The sequence below is a fragment of the Ambystoma mexicanum genome, chromosome 3p, assembly GCF_040938575.1.
Source record: "Ambystoma mexicanum isolate Mex_15411 chromosome 3p, UKY_AmexF1_1, whole genome shotgun sequence".
Lineage (NCBI taxonomy): Eukaryota > Metazoa > Chordata > Amphibia > Caudata > Ambystomatidae > Ambystoma > Ambystoma mexicanum.
The window spans coordinates 794,667,229-794,692,974 of record NC_090925.1 but is presented as its reverse complement, the minus strand read 5'-3'; the positions used below and the strand labels follow the sequence as shown (position 1 = coordinate 794,692,974).

General features: G+C 46.9%; 1 protein-coding gene across 11 annotated transcripts in view; it reads left to right on the top strand.

Annotated features, from left to right (window-relative positions):
* The window catches only part of LOC138580892 (up-regulator of cell proliferation-like), a 1,164,421-nt gene that overhangs the window by 232,023 nt on the left and 906,652 nt on the right, over positions 1 to 25,746 (top strand). For 8 of the 11 annotated variants that reach the window (XM_069651790.1, XM_069651791.1, XM_069651794.1 and 5 more), the window contains exon 6: positions 11,197 to 11,256. The exons of the other annotated variants lie outside the window; for them this stretch is intronic. In XM_069651790.1, coding sequence (XP_069507891.1) covers positions 11,197 to 11,256 — 60 coding nt within the window. The remainder of the gene's footprint in view (positions 1 to 11,196; positions 11,257 to 25,746) is intronic. 11 annotated transcript variants of the gene reach the window in all.

Here is a 25,746-nt window from a genome sequence, read left to right as displayed (position 1 = left end):
AGGCAGCTCCATACCGTACCTGCAGGTATCCGCAGGAGAAGCAAGAAACCAATAGCCTGCCGTCAACCTGCACCAACGAAAGATAAGTGTGGCAAGGGTGGGGACTGAAGCAATTACTTCACGCCAGAAAGGCCTACCACTCCTACCTATCAATCTAAAAAGTTTTACTGTGTTACATCGTACCCCCACATTAAAGCCAAACGATTACTCATACCCTAATAGCGTCACTGTAACGTACCTTGCACCTAAACTGTCCTACCAACAAAATTGAGCGTACCTAATTGTGTCAAAGTGTTGAATGCTACATCCAGACTATGTTACTATCTGAATTTAGAAATTACAGCCAACAGAATTGTGTATGCCTAATATCACCACTGTGCTAAGAGCTGAATTTAGAAAGTGTGCGTAGTAGCGTCACTGTGCCATAGTTTGCATTTAGAAAGTGTGCCTAGCAGCGTCTCTGTGCCATAGTTTGCATTTAGAAAGTGCGCCTAATAGCGTCACTGTGCCTTAGTTTGATTTTAGAAAAGTGTGCCTAATAGCGTCACTGTGCCTTAGTTTGAATTTATAAAGTGTGCCTAGTAGCGTCACTGTGCCATAGTTTAATTTTAGAAAGTGTGCCTAGTAGCGTCTCTGAGCCATAGTTTGAATTTAGAAAGTGTGCCTAATAGCGTCACTGTGTCATAGTAAGATCATTAAGTTACTAGCGTCACTGTGCCATAGTTTGTTTTTAGAAAGTGTGCCTAATAGCGCCACTGTGTCATAGCTTGATTATTAAGTATGCCAAAATCCCTCACTAAGTTGAGTCAGCCATCTGGATTGTGTGCCCATGCATCATTAGGAGTCCCCTAAGAGGCTCACTGTGTTGAATCTTACATGTACACTGTGTTACAACTTAAACTTAGAAAGTGCGGCCAACATCATCGAATGTGCCTAATAGCGTCACTGTGCCAAGGTTTGAACCTAGAGACTGTGCCTAATAGCATAACTGTGGAATAGTTGAATTTTGAAAGTGTGCTTAATAGCGTCACTGTGGTACAGCTGAATCAAGAAAGTGTGCCAAAGTTTGAACCCAGAAAGTGTGCCTAATTGCATAACTGTGAAATAGTTGAATTTTGAAAGTGTGCCTAATAGCGTCACTGTGGTACAGCTGAATCTAGAAAGTGTGCATAATACCATCACTGTGATATGATTGAACCTACAAAATGTGCATATTAGCATCACTGTGGTATAGCTGAAACTAGAAAGTGTGTCTAATAGCGTCAATGTAGTACAGCTGAAACATAGAAAGTGTGCCTAATATCAACACTGTGCTAAAGTTTAAACCAGAAAGTGTGCCTAATTAGCCTCACTGTGCTAAAGTTGAATCTAGAAAGTGTGCCTAATAGCGTCACTGTAATATAATTCAACTTAGAACGCGTGCCTAACATCATCACAGTGCCAAAGTTTGAACCCAGAAAGTGTGCCTAATTGCGTAACTGTGGAATAGTTGAATTTTGAAAGTGTGCCGAATAGCGTCACTGTGGTATAGCTGAATCTAGAAAGTGTGCCTAATAGCGTCACTGTGCCAAAATTTGAATTTAGAGAGTGTGCCCAATAACATAACTGTGGTATAGTTGAATTTAGAATGTGTGCCTATTATCATCACTGGCCCTCATTACGACCTTGGTGGAGGACCATGGTGCAATTAGCACCATGGTCCATGGCGCTAAGGGTGCAATTCCGCCATGGTGGTTGGCGGACTTACCGCCCCATTCCGACCTTGGCGGGGCGGTAAGTCCCCAATCCCCATTTTGCCCTTCCCCATTCCCATTCTTGCCCCATAGGGCATAATGGGAGTGGGGAAGGCGTTAATTACGCCACCGTAAATTACGGTGGCGTAATTAACATCAAGGTCCCTTAGCGCCATGGATTTTAACGCCTGCAAAAAGCAGGCGTTAAACTCACCATGGCACTAAGGGACCTCGTACTCAGGCGGTAAGGGTCGGCGATGTTTACGCTGGCGTAAACCCCTTACCGCCTGGGTCCTAATGAGGGCCACTGTGCTAAAGTTTAAACAGAAAGTGTGCCTAACTAACGTCACTGTGCTAAAGTTGAATCTAGAAAGTGTGCCTAATAACGTCACTGTAATATAGCTGAATTTAGAAAGTGTGCCTATTCAGCATCACTGTGGAATTGTTGAATCTTGATATTGCAACCAGGCCCCTTCCCCATCCTTGCCATGCCATGAGCCCATCCCGCCCACCTAGGTCTGCCGAAAGAGCCTCAATCTGGCGTGCCACCCCCCCACCCATAATTCCCTCCCCCTCCCATCCCAAACCATCCCACCCTCCACCACACTCTCAGCCCACCCCCTATCCAACCATCAAGCCAGAGGAGCCCGATGGCACGCCAACCATCCTAAGACCCCTGTTCCTCCCATCCCTTCCACCCACCCCCCTTCTCGCCCGCACTCCCTACCCCACCAACGAACTGGCCGCCCACCCTCCCAGACCCACCTCGCCCACCACCATCGCCTGGCCTTTCCTTGCATCAACTCCTTCCAACATCCTCCCCGATCTCATCCCTTCCCCTCCCTAAAAACTGCACGTATCGCCCTGACAAGAACAGTGGACGTATCCCCATCGCCATCTGAGCCCCCTACCCTCTCACACACACCAACTGCATTAAAACCATGGAAAAAAGGAAACGTGCCTGGTCTCCTTCAATTTCCCACTACTCCTCGCCCCTCCTAACTCGGCCCACCACCTCATCCTCTCAATCTCCACCATCACCACCCCCCCTTCCTCACCCTGCTTCAAACCCCTCTCCCTTGAATTTTCACCAACCACTCCGAGAACCCCTTACCCCTTAAGCTTCACCCTCGAATCCCCATCCTACCAACCTCACACACCCGTCCAACCCCATACTCCCCACACGCACCCCCTCCTCCGCCCGCCTTCTCTTCCCAACCACCATCGACCAACCCGCCTCTCTCTCTTCCCAGATTCCCCTCATCTGCCACCACCCCCAACCCCTGCCATCCCTCCCAGCCAACCACCCGCTCCGCCCAACCACCATCCCTACAACCTCCACATCACCTCCCTGTGCCGAAGTAAGATGCATCCTTTTTAATGCCTGTTCTGTAGCGAAAAACAGGCACAGCATCTTTGACCTCCTCTCCTCGGACAAACCAGACCTGGCGTCATTACGACCTTGGAGGTAACCATGCCACAATTTGCAGGCAGGAATTACCGGGCCAGTCCAACCTTGGAGGACCCAGTAATTCCTCATTCAAGGAACCCGGACCCGGTACATCCCCATTCGAGCCCCCATAGGGCTCAATGGGAATGGGGAGGGAGCTAACAACGGGCCCGTTAATAACGGGCCCGTTGTTAGCTCCCTGGTCTGCTAGCGGGACCCACTAAGGGCGCCTGGTTTTGCGGGTCCTGCGAGCAGACTCGTAATGGGGCGGTAAGGGGTTGACGGCTCCGGCACCATTACTGGCGCCGTTAACCCCTTACTGCCAAGGTCGTAATGACCCCCCCTAGTCTTTATCAACTGAAACCTGGCTCTCTGACGACTTTGACCCTATCGCCAATGAAGCCTTCCCTCCGGACTACTCCCTCATCCCACTGAACCGACCCTCTAGAGGAGTAGCAATTGTTTTCAAGTCACACTTCTCGGCCTCAATCATCGACTGCCAGACAAGCATCCCTTCCTGCGAATCGCTTCTCGTCAAACTATCCCTCCCCCCAACGTTCTCCCACAGCTTCCTAATCATCTACAGACCCCCTGGCTATGACAGACAATTCACAAGCAACCTCTATGATTCAATAGCCACCATCCAAATAAACCATCCCACCCTCACTCTTCTAGGGGACTTCAATATCTGGCTGGACATTCCCACCAACCCCATGACCCACTCACTGGTCGACTGCCTAGATGCGCTTAACCTCTGCCTTCACATGAACGGCCCAACTCACTCTAAAGGACATACCCTTGATGCCATCTTTAGCTCCCACGACCAGATACATTTAAGCCCCCTACACCTATCATCTGGTCTGATTACTTCATTGTGCCTTTCAACATTAGTTCGCCGGCCCCTCTCCCCATACTTGAACCAGAACCCCCAAATCAACCCAAATGCTGGAAGAAACTAAAAATCCTGCCTGGCCTAGCCTATGCGCTGCTTCAAACTCCTTCCCACGTAATGAACCCTTAACCATTGACTCCTTTGACTCGTGGCTCAATATCTCATTAATCCTGCTCACCCCCACTTGCCAATCCTCGGCTCGCCATGGCCCTTATCCCAGATGGTTTACATCAGAACTCAAGACTGCAAAACAACTGTATAAATCCCTCGAACGCAAATGGCGTAAAGATAAATCCATCCCAAGTAGATCCACCCTGGCCCGGCACCATCGCCACTACAAAGCCGAGATCTGACAAGCAAAAAAAGTCCACTACAACTCTCGAATTCTCACCTGTGAAAACCACAGCAAAGAACTCCCCAAAATCATCTCTGAATTCACCAAACCAACCTGTACCACCACCCAATCGACCCCTTCTCAGTCACTCTGCGTCTCTCTCTCTCTCCACTTCTGCACCACTGCTCTCGACAGAACAAACTCTCTCAATAACAAACTGGCCCTCATGTCCCCGCCACGTAATCCACCCACCCTACTGGACACCCCCCCCCAGCCTGCCACGGCAACTACTACCCAACCCACCTTCGACTCGTTCACACCGATATCAAGAGACCAATTCCTCAAACTTCTCTCTGCCCGGAAACCATCTGGCTCCCCCCTAGAGCCCTGCCCCGCCTCAATCCTCAAAGAAATATTCTCATCCACCTGCACAGGAGAGCACGCAAGAACCATCATAAATGACTCCCTCTCCTCGGGAATCTTCCCCGACGCCTTCAAAACTGCTCTCGACTCTGACCTAACCCTCTCTCGCCAAATCAACAACGTCTCTAAGTCCTGCCATTACCACCTCAAAATTCTTAGACGCATTTTTCTGTACCTCTCCTTTCCCAACAGACTCGCTGCTGTCCAATCTATTGTAATGTCAAGACTGGACTATGCCAACTCCCTCTCCCTCGGGGTCCAAGCATACCACCTCATTGAACTACAAAGAGCACAAAACGCTGCAGCCAAATTACTTCTAGCACTTGGCCCAAGAGACCACACCTCTCCAGCTCTCAGAACTCTCCACTGGCTCCCGGTCGGACGAAGAGTGACCTTCAAAACATTATGCATCTCCCACCGAGCAATGCATAAAACTGGCCCTCAATACCTACAGAACAAGCTAAAACCCTACCACCCACTGCGCACCCTAAGATCTAGCTCTGCCCTCCTTCTAGTGATACCAAACACCAACTCGGCCAGGTTAGGAGGATCATCATTCTCAGCCCTGGCCCCCACTCTATGGAACTCACTTCCACCACACATTCGACACACCGAAGACTACTAGTCTTTCAGCAAATTACTGAAAAACTGGCTTTTCCCCTAAAGAATCGACCGCCTCATCAACTTCCTTCTTCTCCTGCTGTCCCCCCTCCCCTTTACTCAGCTACCTTGCCTTCCCCCTCTCTGCCCCCTCTCGGGCTCCTTCTACACCACTGCAGGGCGTACCCCTGATCTGTACCCCTCCCTGGAAGTCCTTCAAGGATGGCAACCTACTTCACATTGCCACTCTCAACTCTCGTTCTGCTGTCAAACACTCCTCCGGCATCTGCCGCCTTCTGGAAGAACTTGACCTCGATGTCCTCGGTCTCACTGAGACATGGTTCACGGCCAGCTCTGTCACCAGCTTTGACACACTCCTCCCTGACGGCTACAAGATCCTCTCCGTGCCCAGGTCCATCCGCTCCGCAGGGGGTGTAGCCCTGATCTTCCCTGAGTGGATTCCTGCCTCTGTCAATCCTACACAGGCCTACTCCTCTTTTGAATGCCTCGTCTGCAGGCTCTCTCTCTCCTAGCCATTCCCTTACTGTGGCCACTATCTATCGGCCACCTGGTCAAATCTCCTCCTTCCTCTCTGAGTGGGCGTACCTCTCCTCCTCATTCCTGGCCTTGACCACTCAACTCCTCCTCTTGGAGACTTCAACATCCACCTGGATGTTTCCTGTCCTTCCTCTGGACTCTTTCGTGACGTCTGCAACTCTCTCTCACACACTACACCCCTCTGGCCCGACTCACTCTGCAGGGCACACTCTGGATGTTCTGATCTCCTCAGACCTTCCCCTTTCTGTCCCCTTCACCACTACCCTCTCCTGGAGTGATCACTTTCTCCTTTCCTCCCATCTCACCCTCTCTACCTCTCAGGCCAAGCCACTTCCATCACTGCCACCCACCTTCTCGGTCATCCGACCCATGAAGCGCGTATCAGTTGAGGCTTTCGCTGCCACTTTCTCTTTCCCCCATCTCCTTTGGCTGACTCTCACCCTGACACAGCCCTCTCCACGCTCCACTCTGCTATCTCTGATACTCTTGATATCCTTGCCCCTGTCATGAGGATACGTCTGAAGCCCAAGGCCAAGTGCAACTCCTGGTATGACTCAGACCTCGTCGCCCTTAAACGCAAGTGCAGGGTGGCTGAGAGGACATGGCGTGTTTCTTGTTCATCCTCTGACAAACTAGCCTGTCGCCTGCTCCAAAGGCAATATCGGCTCTCTTTCCTCACCAAGAAGAGAGCTCATATCGAAGCCCGCATCTCCGTGGCATCAAACAACTCGGCTGAACTCTTTAAAATCTGCAAGGAACTGGCCAATCCTGTCGCAGTCTCTACCTCTCCTGTCCCTTCGCAGGCCCTCTGCACGGCACTGGCGTCTCACTTCATCTCTAAAACTCAGGACATCCTGTCCTCACTCGCCTCCTCTCTCTCCCCTCCCTCCCTATACTCCCTGTTCTTCGTCTGGCCCTTCTGCAGCCACCTCTCCTCCCTCCTTCTCCGCCTTTCCCCTGTTTTCCGCTGACAAGGTTTCTAGACAAGTCTGATCTATGAAAGTCTCGTCAAAACAGGTTCACCCCTGTTCCTCCAAAACCATCAAGGACCACATTGACACCCTTGCCCCTGCCCTGGCTGAATTCTGCAACCACTCCTTCGCCACTGGGGTCTTCCCTTCCCCCCTAAAGCACTCCCTGGTTCACCCTCTTCTTAAACCCTCTGCCAATCCCTCTTGCCCGGCCAACTATCACCCAATCTCCATCACTCCCTACCTGGGCAGGCTCCTGGAGAAACTGGCCATCTCCCAGCTAAATCTCCACACTGAATCTGTTGGTTGTCTTCATGACCATCAGTCTGGCTTCAGAGCTGCCAGAAGCACGGAAACTGCTCTCCTGAATATCCGACCGGCTCTCCAACCTTGACTTTATCACCCCCTGTGTCCTCATCTTGCTTGATCTCTCTTCTGCCTTTGACACCGTCAACCATGCCATCCTGCCTAATTGTCTCCGTGTTAACCTAGGGATCACCGGTCAGGCCCTGGAGTGGCTGACTTCCTTCCTCTCTGACCGACCCTCCAAGGTCCAACTTGGATCCTTCCTCTCCGCTATCTTCTTCTCTACCTGTGGTGTGCCCCTGGGGTCTAACCTCTCTCCCTGGCTGTTCAACCAATACCTGGCACTCCTTGCCCACCGCATTGCCGCTCTCTGCCCCAACTTTCAGTGCTATGCGGATGACACTCAGCTCATTTTCAGGCTACCTTCGGCCACCTCTTCTCCATCCCTCATCTCTGACTGTCTGTCTTCTATCCAGGAGTGGTGCGCCGCCAATGACCTCTGCCTTAATGACAGTAAGACTGAGATTCTCCTCATCGGCACACCCACTCCCTCCTTCCCTGTATCTCTCTGGCTGGCCTCTCTTGGCCCACTCCCCGCTCCCACCTGCAAGGCTAAAAACCTTGGGGTCATCTTTGACTCCACACTCTTTCTCACCTCACATCTCTGATGTCTCTAAGAAGTCACACTACCAGCTGCACGTCCTCAGAGGTATTCTTCCTTTACTCTGCTTCCCCCAGAAGGTCACTGTCTCTAGAGCTTTGGTTCTGGACTATTGGAACAGCCTCTTTCTAAATCTGCCCGCTTCCACTCTACGCCCTCTACAACTCATCCAGAACAGGACTGTGAGACTTGTCCTTGGCCTCAAGCCCAGGGATCGTATCTCTCCAGGACTGAAATCTCTGCACTGGCTCCCAGTGGCTGCGAGGATTACGTTCAAAACCCTTTGCATCGTCCACAAGGCCTTCTGGGGTCTGGGGCCTCAATACCTTCAACTCTACCTTCCTAGATATCTTCCCTCTCAAGCTCTTCGCTCATCTGCCTCCAACTCCCTCAGGGTCAGTCGCTTATCCAAGCAATGAGTTGGTGGCAGATCTCTCTCTTCGACTGGGGCCTCCCTCTGGAACAGCCTCCCTGAAACTTGAGGAGAACCACCTGCGGTTCCAGAAGCACCTGAAAACCCTCCTCTTTGCTTCTGCTTTCTCTCCCCCTCTCCCCTGCTAAAGTCCTGGCTGTTACTGATACTGCACTGGTTACCTGGCCACCCATCTTATCTTGGGCCCTAGCCCTGCCAGATGCACGCCTCCAGTGCCTCCCCGGCAACCCCTGACCTGTGAACTGTTCTCTGTATCCCTACAGTCCCCCCACTAGCACTTCTATTCTGCAGTCACCCTGCACTTGCCACCTGCTGGCTGTTTATTTATCTTGTTATTCTATTATCCCATGCACTGCACTCCCCCCTCCCCCTGCACTTGTCTTCCTCCCCTTACTTTGCACTTGCGCGATCTGAATGACACTTGGCCTAGTAAGATCGTTGTCTGTCTTCCCTCTGTTCCCCCTCCCTTGCCTCGTCGCGCTTTGAAACACTTGTGTATAGGCGCGTTATAAATGCCACATCATATCAAATCACCAGAGCAAATTGAATGAATAAACACAATAAACAAAAATCCAAAGTTGTTTGTACAAAGCAAAATAAAAGAGCAAAGGGAGTCGATGGATAGATGGAATAGATGGAACAAACAGTAGATGGAACAGATCAAGTAGACGAAACCGATAGAGTGGATGGAACGGATAGAGTGGATGGAACGGATAGAGTGAATGGAACGGATAGAGTGGATGCAACAGAAAGAATGGATGGAACAGGTGAGGGATTGAACGGATGAGGGGGTAGAACCGAGGAAGTGAATGAAATGGATGGAGTAAATGGAATAGATGAAGAGAATGGAACGATGAAGTGGATAAATCAGATGAAGTGGATGAAAGGATAGAGCAGATGTACCAAATCGAATGGACGGGATGGATGAAGTGAACGGATGGAGTGAATAGAGCGAATGAATTGGATGGAACAGATGAAGTGTACGGAATGGATGAAATGGATGAAATGGACGGAATGGATGAAGTGGACAAAGTGGACGGGACGGATGGAGTGGAGGGGACGGATGGAGTGGAGGGGACGGATGGAGTGGACAGGACGGATGGAGTGGACGTAACGGATGGAAATTAATGAGTGGATGGAAATTAATGAGTGGATGGAGTGGATAGAGTGGATGGAGTGGATAGAACGGACAGAATAGATGAAGTGGTTGGAATGAATGAAGTGGTTGGAATGGATGAAGTGGATGGAACGGAGGAAGTGGATGAAACGGATGAAGTAGATGAATGGTAACGGATTGGAGTAGATGGAATAGGTGGAAAAGAAAGAGACGATGAAGAATAGAGTGGATGGAATGGACAGAGTGGATTGAGTAGATGAAAAGATGAAAAAGAAGGGAAAGGATAGAAAGGATGAAATGGAGTGGATGGATGGAACGGATAGAATGATTACAGAATGGATGGAGTGTACGAAAAAGATAGAGTGGATAGAAAGGATGGGATGGATGGAGCAGTTAGAGTGGATGGAACGGACGGACTGGACGGATCGGATAGAGTGGAGGGAACTGATTGAGTGGATAGAGTGGATGGAGTGGTTAGAGCGGATGGAACGGATGGAATGGATGAAAGGATGGAACGGATGGAACAGATAGAAAAGGTGGATGGAGCAGATGGAAAGGATAGTGTGAATGGAGTGGATAGAAAGAACAGAGTGGATGGATTGGATGGAGTGGATATATCGCTGTATCTCCTATTTATGCTATACATATCCTATGTACCTGTATCCCCATGTTATCTGTATCGCATGTTTACCCTATCCATCCTGTCGCTTCATATACGTGTGCCGCTATGTATGACCCCTGTCCAGCTCTCGTGCTTGGTCGCAAGCACTTTGCTCAATAAACACCTTATCACACTACGCTTACTCTCTCCTATACACCATCATTCAACTAGAACACAGCTATGAAATGTCACATTCGGCCTAGCTGTTCTCATACTCACATGACCCCACGAACACCTCATCATCCTAATAAAACACATCTCGCTGGGCACATTTCGGCTAGCTTAGGCGTCTCCTCAGGCCTAACGCAGCCAGAACTCAGTCTGGGTGTCCACTCTCCAGACTGAACATATCCAACTGACTTCCTCAGCGCCACACCTACCGCTAAGAAGCAGCTATCATGCAATAACCACACCAGCTGCACACATATCCGGTGCGCCCACGCACCATATGACTCTCTCTCGCTCTATTGACTTGAACTGCGGTTCCCGAGGGCGTTCAATCTACCAGCGCTTTGAGGTCATACTAATGATACATAAGGCACTATATAAATGCCAAGTAACATAACAACATAACATTATCATGTTTGATTATTTCTCTCTAGTAACGGTTTGTTTTTCCTTTATTTCTCCATTGTGCCTGTGTGCCGTCTTGTTTCATTTAATTTCTGTTTTATTTTTCATTCATTCTGTTCCTCTTTCCATTTCTTTCCTTCAATCTAATTTCTTCATTCCTTTGTTGTATTTTTTGTTTTTTGCCTTAACTTTCTTGTCCTTCTTTTCGCCCTCCTTATTCCTTCCTTTATGTTTTCCATCTTCAATTTATAAACACTGTTATCTTCCATTAACATTAGGTTTTGTACCTTTTTTCTTTCTTATTTTTCAACACCATCTTGTTTTTACTCGTCATTGTGTTTTCCTTTTCTTGCACTCTTTAATACCTTCTTGGTATGTTTCTCTTTGTCACTTTCTTTCTCTGTGGTTCCACTGTATCCACTCTCTATTTCAGTTCATACAATCTGAGTCTTAATGTTAACCTGTTGCTGTTGTTTTTTTGAAGGGGAGAAAGCTGGTGGGAAGGTACAAGAGAGCCAAGAAGAAAAGAAGAATGATATTGAAGGTATGTCATCTGGTTTAATGTTCTCATACTTGCATATTTCCTCATCTATGTATGGCATTATTTGATTTTTTTTTGTAACCATATTTTCTTGTATTTCACATGCTGTATTTTGTTATTATTGTTTCACTGCTTCCTCCTTCCTTAATAGTTTTTTCATTGGCATTCATAATATGCAATGTTATTATTTATTAGGTCTTTAACCACTGACTGCAGAAATAATTAGTTCCGCATTTCTTAAGTAATTAGCAGGTGCAGTCAAGTGGCTAGCGGAAATTAGGCTGAATATTGACACTTTTGTCCAGTACAAATTAAACATTTCATTTGGCCATCAACACACCTCCTTCTGTTTCCTCAGCGCTTTATGATGCAGGACCCCAGAGAAATGGATCCTTGCTAATCATCAACCCTACACTAGCCTCAAACTGCCCTGCCTTACATAGAGTAAGAAACAGAAACCTATCACACAATAAACGATCAAGATACTGATGCATGATAGCAAATAAAACATTGGTGGCGTCCTCTGGCAAGCTTACCTCTACAGAGTAGCAACCAAAGTAGTATTTTCTGATTTTCTGATACAACCAGCTCCGAGAATGGTATCCAGGTGGCTAAGTGTTGAGTTGATTGGTTCCACCAACTCAAAGGAAGAAGTCGTCCTTGTTGGGGCTTTTCTGTCGAGGTGAACTTGGCTAATCGGACCTGCAGCAGGGCTTCACCGGGCAAACCACAATGGTCCAGGAGTTGCAGCAGCCGTCCTCTTCAAGCTCGTTTTCGGTTCTTTCGTTCCATGGTTGACTCTGCCTTCCAAGCCAAGAGACTCGCCTTTTATTCATTTCTCTCCCATTCATTCCAGCCTAGCTGTCACTCACCCAGCAGGGTGCCTGTGCTTGCCAGAGAGTCAGCCAGCCAATCACGCCAGAGTGCATTTGGGTCTCCTAGGAGACTAAGCACAGGGAGTTCCGGGCACCTCCCTCACTTCGTGCTCACCCCAGACACTTGGGCGCCAGAGGCGGTCTTCAGTCCTGAAGCCCGCCAAAGGCGTAAAAACGAAAGGACCAAACCTGGTTTGGTTTGGCACGCAGAGACAAACTGTAGAAGCACCTTTCCAAAAAGAAACGGTGAAAAAAGAAGACCTGGACCTGTTTAAACAAAGCAGGCTCAGGCACCATCTTGAAAACCATGGTTCCTGCGATTTTTCATTACCGGTGTTTGCGGTCGGGAAAAACCATGGTAGTCTGTTGTTAAACCACTGCCACCTGCCATTTCGATAGGAAAGGGTAGCATTTGACTGCTACATGAATTTCTAGACATAGGGGATACTAAGTAACCCCTCCAGCACTCTATTGTAAGATAGGGTGTGCTGGGTCTAGGAATTTGAAAAGACTAGTAAAGTCAATTTCACTTTACTTTCTCTGGGAAACAGTAGTTTATCCCAGAGAAGGTATTTAAACCTTTGGGAAGCCTGAAGGGCTTCCCTTTGCTACTGCACCGAGGGTGCGGTGTGACACAAATGTGTAGTATCGTTGGTCCAGGGAAACAGGAGGCAGTGATGACTCGGTATATATGAGGTTAGAAGTACTAGCTTTATTGTGAATTGCAGGGAATAAGATAGGGTATTTGGGGAGCAACAAGTGAGCACATCATTACAGCCTCATCTCCATTCCTGCAATGACCAACCATCACATTTGGAACTCACAAGAAACACAGAGTTCTAGCCGCCCTCACATTCCATAGAATGCATTGCTTGGCGTGACCCCAAACCAATACTACAAAATGATAAGATGATTTCTATGGAGTTGTCTAAAACGCCATAATCAAAGTACACAAGAGTAAAACACACATCAAAATACATGAGAGAGTGGGAAAAAAGGCTCACACTCATTCTAGGTAAACAAATCAAGTCCTCAAAATCCAGCAAAGTTGCTGGGGGTCTCTAAGGTGAAGGGAATTAGTACATTTATGAGAATTCTCCCTAACACTCCGCCCTTCCCCAGACTAAGGGACAGGAGGATTTTATCCACCCCTTGATGAATCTCCTTACTCCAGTCGGTCATACATTCTGGAGAGAGCATCAGCATTTTGGTGATTACACCCTGACCTGTGTTTAATGGTAAAATCAAACCCCTGTAGGCTGATTAACCATCTTAACAATTTAGGATTTTTCCCCTTCATCTGCACTAACCATCTCAAGGGTTGGTGGTCTGTCGGAATCACAAAAGTAGATCCATACAAGTATGGTCTAAACTTCTTCAGAGACCACACAATGGCAAAACACTCACATTCTATGGTTGCCCACCTTGTCTCAGGTACCTTAGGTTTTCTACTGATGAAGCAGATTGGGCGTTCCCTGCCTTTCTCATCCAGCTGACGTGGGACTGCACCTATACCTGTATTAGAAGCATCTGTTTGCACAATGAAGGTTTGGCTGTAGTCAGGAGCTCTTAAGACTGGAGCTTGACAAAGGGCTAGTGCACTCCTCATTCCACATTACCTTTTTGGGGAATTTGGGTGAGGAGATCACATTCAAGGGAGAAGCAATGGACCCATAGTTCACTATGAAGTTCCTATAATAACCATCGAGACCTAGAAAGGCTCTCACTTGAGTTTGAGTAGTTGGGGTGGCCCATTCTTGTACAGCTTGTACTTTGCTAGTCAATGGCCTTATTTCACCTCCTCCTACCTCATGTCCAAGGTAGACCACTTTGATTTTTATTTTGGTTATTTCTTGTGCGCACCAGGCAGACTGAACTGCATTCGGCACAGATGTTATCTATGATTCAGCCTTTAACTGAGGAACGCTGTTTTCGCCCCTACCTCTTTGGCTCACTTTAATAAAAAGGTTTTGAGTGCCTTTCTAAAGTCTTCTAACGATGGGCATGACCGGATGGCGGTTGGTCGCTGGTTCCATATCTTCTCATTCTCATAAATGTACTAATTCCCTTCACCTTAGAGACCCCCAGCAACTTTGCTGGATTTTGAGGGCCAAACACAGAGAACCTCATGTCCCCCTTCGAGGTCAGTTTAGCCCGAGATATACCCATCAGAAGTTTGTCTCCAGACTTTGCTCTGACCAATTTGACATTTACTTGCCTTTATGGTCGGGCCTACTCAAGAGCCTGCAATACATATCATAAGTGGTCAACATGTTCCTTCCAAGTAGGGCTGAACACTGGAATGTCATCCAAGTATGCCATGCAGAAGTCCGCCATCCCATTCAGAACTTGATTAACCATCCTTTGGAGTGTAGCAGGTGCATTTTATTATCCAAAAGGCATAACCTTAAACTGGTAGAGGCCTGCTGGGGTTGAAAATGCAGTTTTCTCCTTGGCATGGTCTGTCAGAGCTATTTGCCAATAGCCTGACGTTAGGTCAAATGTACTGAGGTACTTGGCTGAACCAAGTTTGTCCACCAGCTCCTCTGTCCTAGTTAAAGGATGGGCATCAGTCTTTGTGACTGCATTTAGAGCTCTATAGTCCACACAGAATCTAAATTCCTTGGATCCTGCCTTTGGCACTAGTACAACAAGACTAGACCATTGACTGGTAGATGGCTCTATTACCCCGAGATCAAGTATCTTGTTGACCTCTTCCTTTATGTGGGCTCTTACATGGTCTGACATCCTGTAACCTCTGCTTTCAACAGGTGAACAGTCACCAGTGAGAATATCATGCTGGCCCCAAGGGGTCAAGTCTGGTGATAGTGAGAACAGAGGGGCAAACTGATTTAATAGAGATTTGCACTCCTCCTGTTGTTCCAGTGTCAGATTAGAAGAGAGATTCACTCCTTCTACCTTCCCATCTAAAGGTTGTCCCCTGAGGGAGGTTCACTCTCCTCCTCCTGAGCAAAAGCTAGAATCAAAGCTCCCACTTCTGGGAGAGGCACCAAAGGTGCCACATTCTTGGCTCCACTCTTGCCAGATGTCTGACAAGTGTGACAGCTCCTACAGAATTTATCTACATCAGACTCCAATTTAGGCCAGTAGAAATAAAGTGAAACCCTTTCCTTGGTCTTCTTAAAGCTTAAGTGACCAGCCAAAGGGATTTCATGGGATTTCATGAGCTAACTGTAGGAACTGGTGTCTTATCTCCTGAGGCACTACAAGTCTTCTGTAGTCCCCTGGGATAGACTCAGTAGGTTCACTGTAGAAGAGGCCATCTTCCCAGTACAACCTGTGCTTCCCTGGCTCTTGCCCATCCAGCTGGAAATCTGCTTGTTGGTGAAGTCCTTCAAGAGTAGGACACTCTCTTTGACCTCTGCTGAAGTCTGCCCTACAGGGGCCACCTTCTGCCAGTAAAGACTGCAGCTCACAATGGTCTTTAGGATCCAGATCTCCAACAGGGGGAGGTCTTCTTCCAGCTCTGAATCTTCAGCAGCTAATCAACCTCTCTTGGTTGTTTCTCACACTCAGCCTCAGCTGGTGGAGCAGTCACAGGTATGATTTTGGACAGTCCTCTTGGGGATGTCCTTGTTGGATGCACAGGAGTGCTGTCCTTCTTTTTCCTTGAGGCCTTGGGTTTCCCCTTTGTCTCCTTCTCCTTGTAAATAGGAGTTGGCATTTCCTGTGGACTGGGCGTTAAAGGTTCTCCTGTAACATCTCGAGAGTCTGTTAAAGTACTCTCTCTGGCCTTCCTTGTCTGCTCCTGTTTCCTTTTACTGGGAGGCCTAGGGGTGCTTGATACAACTGCAAGAGTTTTTAAGTCATTCCCCAGCAGGACTCTCCCAGGCACCTCACTTTGTACACTAACAGGTATCTTGACAGTCATGTTGTTGCACTGGATGAGAGATGGTAGTCTTGGAAGCATTTGGACAGGGCCCCCAGCAAGCTTAGTGAGGCCTTTGGGTGCCTTAGCAACATCCTCGGGTTTGAAAAAAGTTTCATCCACCACTGTAATGCTGGCCCCAGTGTCTCTAATGGCAGGGGTCTCCTGACCATTTACAAGTACATTGTCCTTGTAATATTCTTTTGTGTTATCTGGATTTGAATTATAGACATCTAAATTCTGCTGTTACCACAGACCCAGGGACACTAAAGAAACACTGATAGAGATTCCAATTGGGTCTTCAGCCCGTAGTTGAAAGTTTCCACTTGCCTTATGTACCTCTCCCTCAGGGGAAAATGTTAAGGAAGCAGTGTGGACCCCTGAAGGTTTACCCTTGCATCTGGGATCCCCTTTCACATGGTCAGGTGACCCACAAGCATAACATTTTCCAATTTTTTTTAACAAATGGGGGCTTCTGCTGACCTCCCTCTAGTTTGGCACCAGAGGTTTCACTAGCCTGATTTGGTTTCCCTTGTGGCTTACCCTTTTTCTGTTTGTGGCCCTCTTTTGGATTGGAGGTATTAGAATTTTCTTTGCCATCTTTCTTGTGCTGCTTCCCTTCATCCTTCTTCTGAGTTGCCCCAGAATCCTTGTGAGTAGCCCTGCTGGCAACCCACAAGTCAGCAGCTTTGGCTAGCTTCTTTGGATCAACTTCCTTAGAGTCAGCCAAGTGCTGTCTCAGCTCAGGAGAGCAGGCATAAAAAATAGATTCTAACAAAAACAGATTTCTCATTCCTTCAAAAGTGGTAACTCTGTAACCCTTTACCCAACCATCTACGTTTTTCAAACATTCACACACCCAGGTAGCCCAAGGGGTACCATCATGCTTTTTGAGGGTCCTAAACCTCTTAAGGAACTGGGAAGGAGTTTTCCCAAATCTAGCTGTCAAAGTTAGCTTCACATTTTCATACCCCAATCTTTCAAGTTCCCCCACCTCCATTACAGCATCAGTTGCAACCTGGGGGAGCCTAGACAAAAGCCAAGGAATAAATTGATTCCCTGTGAAACCCTGAATCCCATAGTTATATTCAAAAGCACCCAACCAATCCAAAATATCAAGCTTCACCTCATACATACTCACAGCTTCCTTAGGCATGCAGTGTCTCTTAGGACTGGAAGACTAAGAAGACTCTGGGATAAAAACATTTTCAAGAGAAAATTTCTTAATTTCAAGAGCATGTTGCATTTCCATTTCCCTTAGTTTGAGTTCATGATGCTCGTTTTCAGCTTGGATCTGTAATCTTTTGAATTCTAACTCAAGTCTCATTTTTTCAAGAGAGACACATTCTGGACTCAGTACTGGACCTGGTAGGGTCCCTGTGGCTAGAGGTTGAGGCCTAAGCGCTTATTGAGATGGAGAGGGGCTCACATCCTGAGACTCCTCTAATTATTCTTGCTCCTCAATAACATTAGAGTTAGACTCTGAATCATTATCATCCTCATCAACATTTTGGGAGCTAGAACATCCAAAGTCAATAAGACAGTTCTAGTTCTGATGCAATCATCTTAGAAAATGTTAGTTGAACAGTCAGTAGTTCATTGAAGAAAAATCCAGGAGCTCAAGTGAGCCTACCTGAGGTGCACAGTGTTAGGGAGAATTCTCATAAACATGCTAATTCCCTTCAGCTTAGAGACCCCCAGCAACTTTGCTGGATTTTGAGGACTTCATTTTGTTTACCTGGAGAGAGTGTGAGCCTTTTTTCCCCACTCTCTCATGTATTTTGATGTGTGTTTTACTCTTGTGTTCTTTGATTATGGAGTTGCCATAGGCATCATCTTGTCATTTGTGTCACACAGCACCCTCGGTGCAGTGGCACAGGGAAGCCTTTCAGGCTTCCCAAAGGTTTAAATACCTTCTTTGGGATAAACTACTATTTCCCAGAGAAAGTAAAGTGAAATTGACTTTACTAGCCTTTCAGATTCCTAGACCCAGCACACCCTATTTTAAAATAGAGTGCTGGAGGGGTTACTTAGTAGCCCCTATGTCTAGAAACTCATGTGGCAGTCAAATGCAACCATTTCCTTTCGAAATGGCAGGTGGCAGTGGTTTTACAAAGAACTACCATGATTTTTCCTGACCGCTAACACCAGTAATTAAAAATCGCAGGAGCCATGTTTTTCAAGATGGGACCTGAGCCTCCTTTGTTTAAACAGGTCCCGGTCTTCTTTTTTCGGCGTTTCTTTTTGGAAAGGTCCTTCTAGAGTCTGTCTCTGTTAGGCAGAATCCTGTGTAGTTCCCTTAGGGAGCACTAGCACTACAGAAGATTAAGACTACAGGTATATGCAATAAATCCCATTTGGTATCAGTCTGTACCACAAAGATGTAGTTGGTAGCTGTGGCTAAGCAGTCAGACTTATCTCAAGAGGGAGATGAGCAGTATTCAGGGTTTACACATTAGGACTACAATACGATGGAACAAGGAAACACTGACCAAAGCTTTGTATCAAAAAGAATATATATATTTATTTTACACACTCTGATGTTCACACACAAATCACTATTATAAAAGCAAGTTAAATCAGTCAAGAAAAGTATACACAACTCCCTATTTAAATTGTAGACAAGTTTGAGCAAGAGTGAAAACTGAGCAAAACGGCACAGTGAAAACCAAGCAGAAATGGCACTCTATCAATTTCTGAAAAGGGAGGGAAAGGACAAGTTATACAGGACTATACTCTTTAACACACAAGCAACTCTTCCCCAGAAGATTGTGAACAAGTTAGGCAAGGCAGTACTTTAGCATTGTCAATACTGAGGTGAAAACAGAGCAAAATGGCACTTCACAAGTTTAAAAAGAAGGAAGGAAAAGGTGGTTATAAGAGTTAGGTGCACCAACACATTTCTAGGTGAGAAGCAATCTAGAGAAGGCAGTTGTAACAGATTTAGCCAGAGTCAATAGGCCTGTGCCAGAGACAGTGGTACAGGGCAAAGTGCCCAGTAGCAAAATGTTCTTGTCGCTGCAGTGAAGTCTTTGTTTAACGATTTGAAAAGGAGGTTGCAGAAGGTGAAAGACAATGTTAGATGATTGGGGCGGCCAACCCAGTAGGTAATAAAAGGATTTAAAACACCTTTAGCAGTACCCAACGAAAAGGGAGGCCTGGCGGAACAATGTACCTTAAAAGTGGAAGAGGCTCCTGCGGTGGCAGTTGTTTCTGGCAGTTCCTGCAGTTCGGGAGATCCAGCAGAGGAATAGAGGCTCTCGTCGTGGAGGAAGGTTCGAGTTACGGCACTGCCCAGGGATGAAACCAGCTGCGGTGCTGCCCAACAAATAAAAGGTATGTTCCTTTAAATCGCGGTCGTGGTGGACGGGTGCCTGGCTATCCGGTCTCCTAGTGCTTGGCACTGGCGATTCGACCAAGGCAGGTCCTGGAAGGCGATTGGTGAACTTGTTGGCCCCACCAGCTCAAGGAAAGAAGACTCTTGCAAGTGAAGATCTTCTCGAGTCGTTGGAGAAAAGTGGTGAGGATCTGCAGAAGGGCTTCACCGGTGGTTCAGTCGTTGCAGATGTCTTTGGCTTCTCTCCTCTTCGGCTTCTTAGTTCCAGTGGCGACGTCTTGTCCTCCAGTCCTCAGGACCCTGCTTTTATGCAGCAAGAGCCCCATTCATACAGCCTAGCTGTCACTCACACAGTGGGGTGGCTCTCCTGGCGGGAGAACCCTCCAGCCTGTCAGGGCAGAGTGCGACTTGGGTTGCGTAGGCAACCTTGTCCAGGGTGCCTATTCCCCCTCCCACACATCCTGTCTACCCAAGACTCAGTGGCGCCGAGAGGAGGGCTTCTGTGCAGAAGCCCACCAAAAGGATGAACAAAGGAGTCCCGACTTGGGTTAGGACTATAGAGAAAGACACAAGAAAGAATTATAATCAAAATTCTGGCAATAAAAACCTACCGGAGTAAAGTTAATATTAAACTAAACCGGCGGTATGTTAGAGGCTGTCAGTAAAAGTGGTAGCCTCGAACAATGGGAAAATCCCATAGGGAAATATTTGCGGTCGAATATTTACGGTAGTAACCACTGCCACCAGCCAGAAACTTTTGAGAGAGGGATGTACGGTACCCCCTCGAAAAAGAACACTAGGGAAAAACTATTAACCCTTCCCAGTACCTCCATAGTAAGATGGGCTGTACTGGTTTTGTTCATAAGAATTGGCTAGTGAAGTCAATGGGGACTTTACATGCCCTGGGAGACAGTAGTCAGTCCCAGGGTATGGAGTCTATGTTTGGGGGTCGCTACGACACCCCTGTGGTACGGCACAGAGGGTGCTGTGTACCACACTTGTAAAAAGATGATTCCTATGAGGGTGAGAAAAACCCCATAGACCATAAGCACACAAGGTAGCCTAAAACCACACGCTAGCAATCTGTCTAAGAGTGGGAAAAAAGGGTCTCATTCTTAGTAGGAGAAAAAAAATAAACTCTTCAAACCCAGCAAAGCTGCTGGGGGACTCTATAGGTAAGGGAAATTAGCCTTAGAAGAGAATTCTCCCTAACACCCCCCCCACACAGACTAAGGGACAGGAGGATCTAATCCACTCCTGGATGAGTCTCTTACCTCTAGTCGGTTAAAAACATCCTAGAGGGACCATCAGCATTTTGGTGGTGACATCCTGACCTGTGCTCAATGGTAAAATCAAACGCTTGCATGCAGATTGACCATTTTAACAGTTTTGGGTTTTCCCCTTTCATTTGCATCAACCATCTCAAGGGTTGGTGGTCAGTCTGAATGGTGAAAGTAGAACCATACAAGTATGGCCTAAACTTCTTCAGAGACCACACAATAGCAAAACATTCTCTCTCAATAGTTGCCCACCTTGTCTCAGGTTCCTTCAGTTCACTACTAATGAAGCAAATGGGGTGTTCCCTACCTTTCTCATCCAGTTGACTAAGGACTGCACATATACCTGTATTGGAAGCATCTGTTTGCACAATAAAGGGTTGGTGGTAGTCAGTAGCTCTTGGAACTGGAACTTGACAAAGGGCTTTTTTTAGGCTTTGAAAGGTATGATTGCACTCCTCATTCCATTTGACCTTTTTAGGGAACTTAGGAGAAGAGATTACATTCAGTGGAGAAGCTATGGTACCATAGTTCTTAATGAAATTCCTGTAATACCCAGTGAGACCTAACAAGGCTCTCACCTGGGTTTGTGTAGTAGGTGTTGTCCAATTTTGCACAGCTTCTATCTTGCTGAGCAAAGGCCTTATTTCACCACCTCCTACCTCATGTCCAAAGTAGACCACTTTACTGTGACCAATTTGACATTTGCTTGCCTTTATGGTCAGTTGGGCCTGCTCAAGAGCCTGCAAGACATATCCCAGGTGGTCAACATGTTCTTTCCAAGTAGGGCTGAGCACTGCAATGTCATCCAAGTATGCCTTGCAGAAGTCCTCCATCCCATTCAGAACCTGGTTAACCATCCTTTGGAATGTAGCAGGTGCATTCTTTAAGCCAAAAGGCATAACCTTAAACTGGTATAAGACAACTGGGGTGGAGAATGCAGTTTTCTCCTTGGCATGGTCTGCCAGGGCTATTTGCCAATAGCCTGACGTGTGATCAAATGTGCTGAGGAACTTGGCTGAACCAAGTCTATCCACCAGCTCATCTGTCCATGGCAAAGGATGGGCATCTGTCTTAGTGACAACTCCTTGGATCCTGCCTTTGGTACTAACACAACTGGGCTAGACCATGGACTAGTAGAGGGTTCTATTACCCCGAGATCAAGCATCTTGTTGACCTCTCCTTTGATGTTGTTTCTTACATTTTCTGACATTCTGTAACCCCTGCTTTTGACAGTTAAACAGTCACCAGTATTTATGTCATGCTGGCCCAAAGGGGTCAAGCCTGGTGAAAGTGAAAACAAGGGGGCAAATTGATTTAACAAAACTTTGTACTCCTCCTGTTGTTCAGAAGTCAGATTAGAAGAGAGGTTAACTCCTTCTATTTGCTCATTTAAAGGCTTGCCTCTGAGAAGGTCAGGCAGAGGTTCACTCTCCTCCTCCTCTTGAGCTGAAGCTAGAAGCAAAGCTCCCAGTTCTGGTCTCGAGACATAAGCTTTTAGACGGTTGGTGTGAAAGACTCTAGGAGCCTCCTTAGGATTGCCCAAGTCCACCAGATAGTTCACCTCTCCAAGTTTTCCCCATAATCTTGAAGGGTCCTATCCACTTGTCTCCAGAACAAGAACTAGCTGGTCTTGAGCGAACTCAACCATGTTGGCCTTCTGGTCATTCCAATGCTTAACCAGAGCCTGACCTGCTTTCAAGTTATCACTTGCCTCAGCCATCATGTGTGATATTCTCCTCCGGAGTCCTATCACATAGTCAGTCACTCTGATTGGCTTGGGGGATGGAACACTCTCCAACCCCTCCTTGGTCAGGGCCAATGGACCTCTGACCGGCTGGCCATAGAGAAGTTCGAAGTGACTGTAACCCACTCCCTCCTGAGGGACTTCTCTATATGCAAAGAGAAGGCATGGCAGTAGAAGATCCCACTTTTTCTTAAGGATGAACCTGTTGCCTGAAGAGGTTGGAGGGTCAAAAAGACCGACAATGTCGATTCCCACCCTCTCAAATGGTACTCCCACCACAGGGAGAGGCACTAAAGGTGCCACGTTCTTGGATCCACTTTTACCAGAAGTTTGGCAGGTGTGGCAACTCTTGCAGTATTTATCTACATCAGCCCCCATTTCATGCCAATAAAAGTAGAGAGAGAGCCTTTCCTTGGTCTTCTTGAAACTCAAGTGACCAGCCAAAGGTATCTCATGGACTAGTTGCAAGAATCGGAGTCAGTTCTCTTGGGGCACTACAAGTCTTTTGTATTCTCCAGGGGTTGACTCAGTTGGTTCACTATAGAAGAGGTCATCTTCCCAGTGTAACCTATACTTCCCAGGCTCTTGCCCTTCAAGCTGAGACGCTGCCTGGTGGCGAAGACCTTCCAGAGTTGGACATTCTCTTTGTCCCTTACTGAAGTCTGCCCTGTTGGGGCCACCTTCTGCCAGTAAAGACTTCAGCTCAGGATGGTCCAAATGGTCCAGATCTCCAATAAGATCCTGCCTGGCCTTCTACTAGATCGGAATCATCAGGTTCTAGTTCAACCACACAGGGTTGTACCTCCCTCTCAGGCTCAGCTGGAGGGGGAATCACAGGTGTGATTTTTGACAACCTAGGAGATCTCCTGGTTGGAAGCACTGGTGTGCTTTCTGCTGGTTTCTTCTTAGAAGTCTTGGGTTTCCTCTTTGCTTCTGGTTGTCTCGAAATTGCAGTTAGTAACTCCAGTGGAGTAGGAGTGATTTATTTTTCTATCATCTCCTCAGGAGAGCCTCTTAAGGTCCTCTCCCTTGCAGTTCTGGTGAGCTCCTGTAATCTCGTACTAGGAGGTCTGGGAGTACTGGATACTACTCCAAGATCTTTCAGATCATTGCCCAACAACACCCTTCCAGGTACTTCATATTGGATACTAACAGGTATTCTGACAGTCATGTCATTGCACTGGATGAGAGCTGGTAACTGGGGAAGCATCTGCACAGGCCCTCCAGCTAACTTGGTGAGGCATTTGGGTGCCTTAGCAACATCCTCTACCTTGAAAAAAGATTCATCCACCACAGTTATGCTGGGCCCAGTGTCCCTAATGGCAGGGGTCTCCTGACCATTCACTAGCACACTGTCCTTATAATACTCTTTAGTATTATTTGGGATAGAATTATACACATCTAAATTCTGTTGTTCCCACAACCCCAAGGATACTAAAGATACACTAGCTGAGACTCGGATGGGGTCTTCAGCAAGTAGTTGAAAGTTTCCACTGGTCATTGGTACTTCCTCATCTGGAGTGAAGTCTAAGGAGACCGTGTGGATCCCTGAAGGTTTACCCTTACATCTGGGATCCCCTTTCACATGGTCAGTTGAACCACAAACATAACATTTCCCAAATGTCTTTATGAATGGTGGCTTGTTCTGACCCCCTTCTGGTCTGGGACCAGAAGGTACACTAGCCTGATTAGGTTTCCCTTGTGGCTTACCCTTAGAATTTTGTTTGTGGCCCTCTTTGGAATTGGAATTATTTGAATTCTCTTTGTTGTCTTTCTTTGGCTGCTTTCCCTCCTTTTTCTGAGTGACCCCTGAATCTTTGTGAGTAGCCCTGTTGGCAACCCACATGCCAGCAGCCTTAGGTAGCTTCTTAGAATCCAGTTCTTTTTTTTTTCATTACTTGGATTTTAATCAAAAAGATTTTTTTGATTTTTACAAGAATCTTCGAATCTGAGGATCTGAGAATGTCTCTGTGTATCTTATGTTCTTTAAGTTCTTTGTATTCTTTGTGTTCTTTGTGTTTTTTTGTGTTTTTCCTGGGCTTCGAGCCTCTTAAAATTTTGGGGTGGTGGTGGCCTTTGCAGAAGGAATGGAGATCCTGGAAGAGCATCAATTTTACCGACAGACTCGTCTCGCTCTTCAACTGGCGTGTGTTGGTCAGAGTTCGTCGGACCTCTAAGTATGAGAGCCTTCCCCCTCCGGGGCACCTGGGATTGCAGTCACCTCTGCCTTTAGTTGGTTAATCGTTTTGAAGGCTAATTCTATTAGTTTCACCATTGTCAGTGTCTTCTAGTTGTCTCTCCTGAAATTAACCTGTTCCACACCGCATCTTCGTCTAGCGTTACCGCCCCTTGCCGGCGAGACTGAAGATATACGTCTCTGTTTTGTTGTGTCTTTTTTTATTTTTTTTATTTGATTGGTTTTATTTATTTATTTTAAATGTTTCAGTGTTTCCACTTGGTCTCTATTTTTGCAAAGGCGGCAACTGTTGTCTGTCGACGGGGATCGAATCGCCAGGATTTCATGAGTCATCAGCAAGTTTAGTCTTGCTTTCAAGAACATGCCTCGCATTCGTTTGTTTGGAAATTTCATAGAGTAATTCTGAGGCATTTTGACTTTATTAAAGGTGGGTGGGAGATGAGTCAATAGTTTGTTTGCGATAGCTTTGTTAGTAGTGGTGATCAAGTCCATAAATTCCATTTTCCGTTTCACTCTTTCTGGGTTGTTTTTCAGATCTTCTTCTGAGCATGCTATTTCACTCAGAATTTCTTGCTGTCTTGTCGCCCAGTTATTGAGTGCCTTGCATGTTCCGCTCTTGAGTTCTTCTGCGATAATGTTATAAATTGGGAGAGTATGCGCCATAAGGATTTTTCTGTATAGTCTCATCGTGCTTTGCTCTACCGAAGATGCCAAGGAAACCAGGCCCAATTCTCGTCTAATAGCAGGCATGGATGTCGACTTCGGTAGGCCCAGTACAGATTTCCAGACATGACCTTCTAGCTTCTGCCATATCGCACGTGGCATGTTTAGTGTTGCTTCCATGCCATGGATAATTGACGGGACGACCTTCGCTTTATAAAAGTTTATAGACGGCAAAAGCGAGAATGTACCAAATTTCTTGTCCACCGATCTTGTTTGTGCTGTTAATCGTTTCACCTTCTCCCAAATCTGCTCTTGCATTGCTTTTTCTTTGGCAGACCCATCGATGGTCACCCCTAGGTATTTGAAATGATTGACAACTTCAATTTTTGTTTTGTCGTGAAACCACTTAGGCGGTCTAGCCGACTTCTTCGTTATTTTGCCCAGACCAGTATTTTAGTTTTCGTTATGTTGATTTCCAGGTTGTTATCCTTCGTGCATCTCGCCAGAT